This window comes from Alosa pseudoharengus, unplaced genomic scaffold, assembly GCF_046254945.1.
Source record: "Alosa pseudoharengus isolate Yale_2024_CS ecotype anadromous, Long Island Sound unplaced genomic scaffold, YU_APseudo_1.1 YU_APseudo_1.1_scf_22, whole genome shotgun sequence".
Lineage (NCBI taxonomy): Eukaryota > Metazoa > Chordata > Actinopteri > Clupeiformes > Clupeidae > Alosa > Alosa pseudoharengus.
The window spans coordinates 18,499,222-18,508,907 of NW_027468680.1; the positions used below are offsets into that span (position 1 = coordinate 18,499,222).

The 9,686-nt window shown below is 41.9% G+C and overlaps 1 protein-coding gene across 1 annotated transcript in view; it reads left to right on the forward strand.

Annotated features, from left to right (window-relative positions):
* The window catches only part of pygl (phosphorylase, glycogen, liver), a 12,084-nt gene extending 4,293 nt beyond the window's left edge, over positions 1–7,791 (forward strand). The window contains exons 7-20 of the mRNA XM_076299176.1: positions 1–66; positions 331–468; positions 631–723; positions 1,052–1,198; positions 1,355–1,518; positions 1,936–2,050; positions 2,342–2,443; positions 4,732–4,879; positions 4,986–5,044; positions 5,124–5,265; positions 5,503–5,710; positions 6,169–6,303; positions 6,640–6,706; positions 6,799–7,791. The exon at positions 1–66 is cut by the window's left edge and continues 17 nt beyond it. Of these exons, the coding sequence (XP_076155291.1) occupies positions 1–66; positions 331–468; positions 631–723; positions 1,052–1,198; positions 1,355–1,518; positions 1,936–2,050; positions 2,342–2,443; positions 4,732–4,879; positions 4,986–5,044; positions 5,124–5,265; positions 5,503–5,710; positions 6,169–6,303; positions 6,640–6,706; positions 6,799–6,984 (1,770 nt within the window). The 3' untranslated portion in view covers positions 6,985–7,791. The remainder of the gene's footprint in view (positions 67–330; positions 469–630; positions 724–1,051; positions 1,199–1,354; positions 1,519–1,935; positions 2,051–2,341; positions 2,444–4,731; positions 4,880–4,985; positions 5,045–5,123; positions 5,266–5,502; positions 5,711–6,168; positions 6,304–6,639; positions 6,707–6,798) is intronic.
* The last annotated feature ends 1,895 nt before the right edge of the window (positions 7,792–9,686 follow it).

Consider the following 9,686-nt stretch of genomic DNA (forward strand, 5'->3'; position numbering starts at 1 on the left):
ATCCAGGCTGTGCTCGACAGAAATCTTGCAGAGAACATTTCCCGGGTGCTGTACCCCAATGACAATGTGAGTTGAACTTTTAGATACATCTGTTACTGTACTTCTGATAGATGTAGAACTGTCTATATTTAAATATGTTATGCTTGTTACAATGCATTTCTCAACCTTTAGGCATCACACAACATGGCTAGTGGTGACTTTTTTAGGAAGTCAATCAGTATATGTTTGTTAATTATTCCAACTATTCCTTTATACTGTAAGTAATAGTAATATCCTTTGATGTAGCCTTCTGTGAGGTGACCCTGTATCGGATAATTCTGTGTTTTGCAGTTCTTTGAGGGGAAGGAGCTACGGCTTAAGCAAGAGTATTTTGTGGTGGCTGCTACTCTTCAGGATGTGATTCGCAGATTCAAGACCTCAAAAATGAGTAGCGGAGGTCCTCTGTCCTTTGACACCTTCCCTGACAAGGTGCATGGGCACATTTGATTGGTACCTGTGTGTGTCTTAAAAGTACTGTGTTAACGTGCGTGTGTGTGTGTGTGTGTGTGTGTGTTAAGGCATACTAGTTCTGTGCGTGGCAGTAAAAGTACTGTGTTAACATATCTGTGTGTGCATGTGTGTGTCTAACAGGTGGCGATCCAGCTTAACGACACCCATCCAGCAATGGCCATCCCTGAGCTCATGAGAATCTTTGTGGATATTGAGAAGTTGGACTGGGACACGGTGAGTTTTAAGATAAGATAAGAATCTTTGTCTCCCAAAGGAGACATTTGCATTGTTACAGCGTCCAAGGCAGTGTAGGAAAAGAAAGTTACAAACAACCCCCCCCAAATACATCATCAGTAAGACAATGCAACAATACACACTCCTTGGGCATGCTGCCCTGCACCATACCTGTTCGAGCACATACCCAAGTCACACAATTTCCTTGTGCGTGTGTGCGTGTGTGCGTGTGCGTGTGCGTGTGCGTGTGCGTGTGCGTGTGCGTGTGTGTGTGTGTGTGTGTGTGTGTGTGTGTGTGTGTGTGTGTGTGTGTGTGTGTGTGTTACAGGCCTGGGATATCACAAAACGCACATTTGCCTACACCAATCACACTGTCCTGCCTGAAGCTCTGGAGCGCTGGCCTGTGGAACTGCTGGAGACGCTGCTGCCGAGACACTTGCAGATCATCTACCGCATCAACCAGGCCCATCTGGATGTGGGTGACACATGTACACACACACACACACACATATACACACACACACATACACGCACACGCACACACACACATACACATCTCCTGTATCATGCAGGCCTGCTTAAATACCCTCAGAGAGTGACACACACAAACTCCTGTCCTTATGTTGTGTAGCACATAGCATCTCTGTTTCCTGAGGACCTGGACCGTATCCGCCGCATGTCCCTGATCGAAGAGGATGGAGGCAAGAGGGTGAACATGGCCCATCTGTGCATCGTGGGCTCCCATGCTGTCAACGGTGTGGCCGAAATACACTCCAACATCATCAAAACTGATATGTGAGTCTCACACACACACAGAAATCCATACTCTCTCTTTTTCACACACATATAAACACACAAACACACAATCACAACCTACACTCAAGATGTCATAATGTCAGTATTGAAAATGTATCTACACACAGAAATCTATAATCTCTCTTTCACACACATATAAACACACACTCTCACAACCTACACTCAAGATGTCATGATGTCAGTATTGAAAATGTCTCTATGATGCTATGTGGTAGATGGATTTGTAATTTTTCAAGTAAGTGATGATTGTTAATATACCAAACAAATAGGGAACTCTATCAGTGCAGCATATGAATGACAGTGTATCGGGTATCAAGGCACCTGCCTGAGACCTGCACCAGGAGTACCATATAGAGAACTAGAAGCACCATGGCTACTTCTCTTTCCCTCTTTCAGATTCCGTGACTTCAGCGAGCTCGAACCAGACAAGTTCCAGAACAAAACAAACGGAATCACTCCCCGACGCTGGCTGTTGCTATGCAACCCTGGTCTGGCTGACCTGATCGCTGAGGTAAGGGGTCATCTGTGGCAGCGCATGAGCAGATAAATACAATTAGATCCACACATGTACAGTACTGGGCAAAAGTGTTGGAACAATGTTATGAAGTGGGGACATATAAACAACGATACTTCAATCAGCAGCATTCAAAGTGCAATGTTTAAAAATCTAGATACTTTAGCACAGTAGCCTACTGTATGTTACCTTAAATGAAAAGCATGACATTAAAAACCACTATAAGGCTATGTGTAGTAGGATTTTGCTATAGAGACTGTGTTATGCGTTTTATCCATTGGTGTTTAGGCTATTGGGGAGGACTACGTGAAGGATCTGAGTCAGCTACAGAAACTGAATGAGTTTGTGGACGATGATGCTTTCATCAGAGATGTGTCGAAAGTCAAGCAGGTGAATATGAATACACACACACACACACACACACACACATACTCCACACTTATATTGTTGTATGGGTTGAGGTTTTCTCCCTGAGGATCATAATGCAGGAAATGAGAGAGGGCTGGAATTCCACCTCCAAGTCCTCCATTTCCTGCTCAATCTGCAGAGAATTTGATTTGATTTGCACCTGAAACAGAGGATTCCTCAGCGCTGACTGGCTGAACTCCCAGGCCTGCTCGAGGCAGATGGGCTTGTCCGTTAAGGCAGGAGAAGCTCAGAGTATCAGGTCCAGAATCTATGTTTGTCAGAGCCTGGACTCACACTCACGATAAATCCATTAGCTAAAAGTCACTACTATTGGCCAGGTTCAAGCAAAGCTTGGGAAAATATTGGGGGTGTTACCCATCATTCTAAGGGTGCTTACTCTTGTCCAACAATAATCTGGAGTATTTTAGCACTAACATTCTATCCTAAACCCGCGTAGTGAGAGTTTTAAAGGACTTGCTGGATTTGTAGAAGGTTGTTGACTGCTGAAAGGAAAGCTTGGGATTGCGTGCTGTCTGCCCTTACCCACTAGCCTGGCTAGCGCCACCACTTCTCAATGAGACGTGGTCTGGAAACCAAACGTTCATTTTCTCGTATTTGAAAAAAATGCCCAGATCCTTTTATTGGGTGCCACGGATGTCTATCAAATGCGTCTGTGCATAGCTCATCATCGTCTTGCTTTCCCCCTTGTTCTGTGATTGGTCCCCTATCTCAGGCGAAAATTTGCTCCATGGTCTCCAGGCTGCCTTAGCAGCGTGAATCAAATCGCGCGCAAGGCAGCATGGGAACACCCAGGCTACTTACCCACAGAAACAATGCCTCTTTATAAACCTGCTAGGCCACAGGGAAGCAGAATTAGCAGCCCAAAGTGGCTATTGGTCAGTATAAATAATCAAAAGACTGCAGATACTTCATGATGATCACAAGCATGATGATGAAAAAAAGCAAAATTACATCTCTAGATAAATGTTATGCCTGGAGTTTTAAAAGGAGTTTTATTTTTTATCATCATTTTCATAAGTTTAATTGGCTCCAGACAAGACACTGCACAGTGTGCAGAAATCATCTGCTGGCTACTGCAATTATGCATTTGCTCTTTCCCGAAGAGTGGACTTATATTTAAGAAATTCTCTCCTCATGGTGTTGAATGTGATTCTAAAATTCAATGCGTTCTGATTGGTTGTCAGCCATTTATCTTCTATTTTCTTAAAATTGCTCCGAAAGTGATCCTCAACGACATCATTCTACATTTTGTTATCTTTATAGCATGCAATGTGGACTTTGTCATTCATATTAACTAAAGCAATAGACCTACTGAAAACTGTGTTTTTTTCCATTATCATAGTTATTGCGGTGTGAACAGCCCTTATGGGTACAGGAATCTAATGAAATTCAATTGAACTGAACAGTGTAACACTGGTAGTTCCTCTGTTACTCTGAGTGATAAAGACATGTACACAGACAACCAAACCAGATATGCTCCCACGTTAGAGCTCACTTATAAGCACATAAACTGTACCAGCAAACATGTTCACAGATAACACAACACAAAGTTGCATTAAATGCATACACGATATACTAAGAAAACATGAACACACTCTCACTCATTTAAGGCACTTGTGTACTGTACTTTCTCTCTCTCTCTCTCACTCTCTCTCTCTCTCACACACACTCACTCACTCTCACACTCACACACACACACAGTACTGAGGAACACTCCCCCGTAATCATTTCCTTTCATGCTCACTAGTGGAAATGAGAGATTGCATCTGACAGAGAAACAAAGAGTTCTGGTCTTCAACCTGAGGCAGTCTGTCCAGTTCTTCTGTTATTACCAAACACACACACACACACACACACACACACACACACACACACACACACACACATACACATACACATACACATACACATACACACACGCTATCTGCTCTGAAATTGCACAAGTCAGGACAGGCTTCTGTTATTGCCTTCTTATTGCTGAGTCAGACGCAAGGAACAAGGACATTCCAAGACCCCCCCCCAGTCAATGCATTGTGTTCATGTTGATTTACATGTTCTGTAGTCAAATGAAACAGCCCTTAGGAGTCAACCACTGACACCCAATAATAATTTCCATGAAACAAAAGCACACAGTGCAGCATGGGAAGAGATCAGGCAGTCATATTGTCGGGTCCACAACAACAAAGTACTGGTTGCAAAGCAACCCCCTCAGTGTGGAGTAATGCATTGTGGGCCATGGTGTTTGACAGGATAACAAGCTGAAGTTTGCACAATACCTGGAGAAGGAGTACAAGGTGAAGATCAACCCTGCCTCCATGTTTGATGTCCACGTGAAGAGGATCCACGAGTACAAGCGTCAGCTGCTCAACTGCCTGCACATCATTACTATGTACAACCGTAAGGATAACGCTTAACTATACACACACACACACACACACACACACACACACACACTCAAACACCAGAAACTCACTTATAATAAAATCATACTGTCTTTTGACAGGGATTAAGAAAAATCCCAATGCTGCTTTCGTTCCACGCACTGTCATCATCGGTGGAAAGGTAGGTTACTACACCAGCCATTCTCTCTTCAGAAAACCATTCTCTCTCTTATTGCTATGATGTTTGTCTCCCCCTGCAGGCTGCTCCAGGGTATCACATGGCCAAGATGATCATCAAACTTATCACCTCTGTGGCAGATGTGGTCAACAATGACCCTGTGGTGGGCAACAAACTGAGGGTCATCTACCTAGAGAACTATAGGGTGTCTCTTGCTGAGAAAGGTTTGTGCAGTCATTTGGACCACAACATACAGTATATGCAAACACAATATGGACATCTGGCCCCTCTTTTTCACTCAGAGATTTCGACTTCAGTAAAAATAATGCAATATCACTTTCTGTCATTCATTCCTTTATAGTTACACATGCATATGTGCAGACACACACACACACACACACACACACACACACCACTTTGTATACATGTTAACCTTCCATCTCCATGGTTTTTGTGGCCAGTGATCCCTGCCACAGACCTGTCTGAGCAGATCTCCACAGCGGGAACAGAGGCGTCAGGAACAGGCAACATGAAATTCATGCTGAACGGTGCCCTCACCATCGGCACCATGGATGGTGCCAACGTGGAGATGGCCGAGGAGGCGGGCGAGGAAAACCTCTTCATCTTTGGCATGAGAGTGGACGATGTGGCCGAGATGGACAACGCAGGGTGAGATCACATACCCTCCTCCGCAGCTAAATGTGCTTGTAAACAATGCACAATAAAACACCTTGACTTGTTTTTAGCCCTGCACACATACTCATGCAATGCAATGTAAATGGACCCATTCATGTGACATGACTCCTACCAGCTATAATTTTACTACAGTGCTTTCCACTGCTGTCAAACAAAGCTAGCTTTGTTCACCACCACCAGGTATACAGGAAACACAGCAAAAACTGCAGAATCATTGAGACAATCTTGCCATCAAGGTTAAGAGAATGGACTGTGAGGATGCATGAAAAATATCACAAACACAAACCAATGCTGATCACTTGCAAGATGGCAGGATTTGCAGACTGCTTACCAGAAACTAACCATCCTTTTTCTATTCATTTATTCAGTTAGTTAGTTAGTTAGTTAGTTAGTTAGTTCTTCATTAATTTGCATCATTTTGTTCCTCTCAGCTATGACGCCATGAAGTATTACAAAGAGTTGCCTGAGCTGAAGCAAGTCATCGATCAGATCAAGAGCGGCTTCTTCTCCCCACGCCAGCCTGAGCTTTTCAAGGAAATCATTGACATGCTCTTCAATCATGACCGGTGTGTACCGTTCGCACAGCTAAGTGTTGAACGCCGTAGGAGTGATTGTGATGGAGTGCAGTGTTTTTCTTTAATTGCCAAATCAGTGCTGAAGGAGTGGATGTGAAAATGTTATCTTGAAACGGTAGGAATGGATTTGTCTGTGGAAGTAGTTTAGAACAAAGCTGTCATTTCATATCCATCTGTGCTGAATAACTGCTACTGCTGTTTGTTTAGTGTGTGAAATAGGGCCCAGATCTGTGTCTTCCTTATCTATCACTGTTTTATCCTGTAGCTGATGGCTGTTTTAATCTTTCATGGCCTGAATCTCGTGTTTATCCTTTTCATGTTTTTCAGGTTCAAAGTTTTTGCCGATTTTGAAGATTACATCAAATGCCAGGAGAGAGCTAATGTTCTCTACCAGGTAAATCTCTACTCATTTTGTGATTCTGTGTGTGCTCTGAGAGAGAGAGAGAGTGAACGCCATCACAATTTGAACACTCATTGTGTCCACAGGATCAAAAAGAGTGGACCAAGATGGTGATCAAGAATATTGCTGCTTCTGGAAAATTCTCTAGTGACCGCACAATCACCGACTATGCCACCGAGATTTGGGGTGTGGAGCCCACAGACCTGAAGATTCCTCCCCCCAGCGAGCCCCGTGAGGCCATTGAGGAGGCAGCCCGTGCCTTAAAGTTGTAACGGTGTTCGTCATCAAAATGGCCGTTAAGTGCTCCAATGCCTTGTACTTCTTTTACTAATAGAAAATGTATCTACTCTACAGATTACATACCACCAGTAATTGAACTTCTGTCAGTCTGGTTCAATGCCACAGAGCTACTTATTCTGCACTTTTCCACCTGAAACTTCTGATGTTATTAACAGACTATTGTGTGATAGTTTGCTGTCTAAGTACATCATAAAGCCAGAGTAAATTATTTTGCACTTCAATTCTGAGGATTTAGGACACTGCGATCTGTAGTTATCAAATCTATGTTTGCTGTGTAAGTGCCGTTAAGAAATTATGATTGTTAGTCAACTTCTCAGAACACTTGGTTAAGTATTTCTGTTTTCATACTCAGAAGCATTATGCTTGTTTCTTTGTTTTTTTTTGCTATTTCTAATATCCAACTATTTCTTGAGAGCACCCAAACATTATTTTCAACTGTTTACTCCTATGAAACTGTTACACTAAACCTTACAGTTACAGCCACTTTTGATAGCTAACCTTATGTTAGTTTGAGCATGTGTTGCATTTGTTTGAAGTGATCAGTATTTTCTGGCATTTAATTTTTTGCCCACAACATGGGCAAAAATGTATTTCAATGACATAAAACTCAAGTGCCTCGTACTGTTTTAAACTGCTTAGACTTTTCAGATTAGAACTGTCATCTTGGTCAAATACAAATTGCAGAACTATTTCAATGGACTTTTTCCTTTCAGAGGAAGATATTGACTGGTGCTAAAGACTAAATTCAGTAATTACAAATAAAGATAGCCCTTGCTGAAGAGGATTGCTCAGTCTATGACACAATGTAAATACTGGCTTTTACATGCATTACACTTCATCTTGTGCCATGTGTTCCATTGTTGACAGTGTTGGGGAGTAACGGAATACATGTACCGGCGTTACGTATTCAGAATACAAATTATGAGTAACTGTATTCCGATACAGTTACAAGTTAAATAGTTGGTATTTAGAATACAGTTACATTGTTGAAATCAATGGATTACATGACGATACTTCTCTGTTTCATAAGTTTATTCACTCTCTAAATAAATTAAGGCAACTCCATTTCCCAGAAGCTCCTGAAAGCAATCTATGATGAAATTGTTTGCATGTTTAAATCCAAGCCCCGCCGTCTTGCACTAGCCTCAAAACGCAGCCAGCGCGCATTATGGACGCGTCATCGGAGACCCTGAAATTACTGTTTGCACAGCAAATTAGGAGTAAAGTAAGTGGAGGTAACTCCTGTTCCTCACTGATCGTGGTTCCTGATGTCTGTTCAAAGGATATTTTCCCAAGTATTAATAGCTCAGGCTACTTCGGCCAATCGGTTACACAGTTTGCTAAGCAATAAACAAAGTCTAGTTCACGTGTTGATTTAGACCTACAATAAAACCAATCTCTAAAATAGTCACTGCATTCTAAGTTTTTTATTCTAACTTAAAATAGCTTTATGGATTATTATTTTTTCTAATTTGATCTACATTTACGTTTTTAAATGAATTATATGGTGCAGTCTCTGAAGAATTACATTTACAGGTCATTTGCGTTCCACCTGTCATATGCGCCCCTCACTTGTACTGGGTTGATGCCACCGAAAAATCTCACAGGCACACCTTAATTATAATTTCTTGCTACGCCTTTAAAGTAGCCTATTTATTTTGTTTGTTTTAATTAGCCTAGTCGCCTGCTGTAGTTTTAGTGGTCACCTTGCTATTTTAAAGTTGTATCAGGTAGCTTAGTTGACTTTACATTCTCCTATGTGGGCCTAACACTTCAGCCATTTGGAACAGAAGAACACACCAGAATAGGCCTGTTTAGTTAGCCTAAATCTAGACGCACCCTCTAGCAACTCTCCGTTGGCTTGTGAGCTGGAAAAATTAAACTTCTATCAGGCCAATCAAATCGTGTATAGAGATGTTAGGCGGGCTTAACATAATGATTGATGGCAGAGTTGCAACGGTTTGGCTTGAATTCCCTGCTACTTGAAAACAAAGAAAATGGATGTTGCTGTTGGCGAACAGCCTGACACGAGTTAAGCTTTTTTTAAGTTGGCAAAAGTTTGAGCCAACTAGCTCAGCTAGTGGGAAAATGTATGGGATAGCGCTGTCCTTTTGCATGCAGAGGGAATTTGAAAGACAACCGATTATCCCGCCCCTCGGACTGAGCACTGCCAACGGTGAGTGCCCAGACCCTACATTTTAATGTGGGTCTGGCTCGTCAGGCTACTGTTTAGTAGGCCTAAGCAGGATTTGATGGCTGCATTCCTACACTTATAAAATGCAATTCAATGCAGAAGTAATCTAAGTATTCAGAATACGTTACTCAGATTGAGTAACGTAACGGAATACGTTACAAATTACATTTTTGGGCATGTATTCTGTATTCTGTAACGGAATACATTTTGAAAGTAACCCTCCCAACACTGATTGTTGATAAAGACAAGGACATTTTGCTGAATTTCTAAACTGGTAGGCCTACCTGAAGTTTTCCTCAGAAAAAAAAACAATTGTGTGTAGCAGTGTAGCAAATATAGATGATCCTGTACTTTAAATATTATATTTAATATGTATTTGTAAATTAAGCTTACATTTTTATCAACTTTAATTCATAGCCAATAGACTTGACAAGTCTAGCTTGACAAAAACGGAAGTCAAAACATAACATGCATTACCAT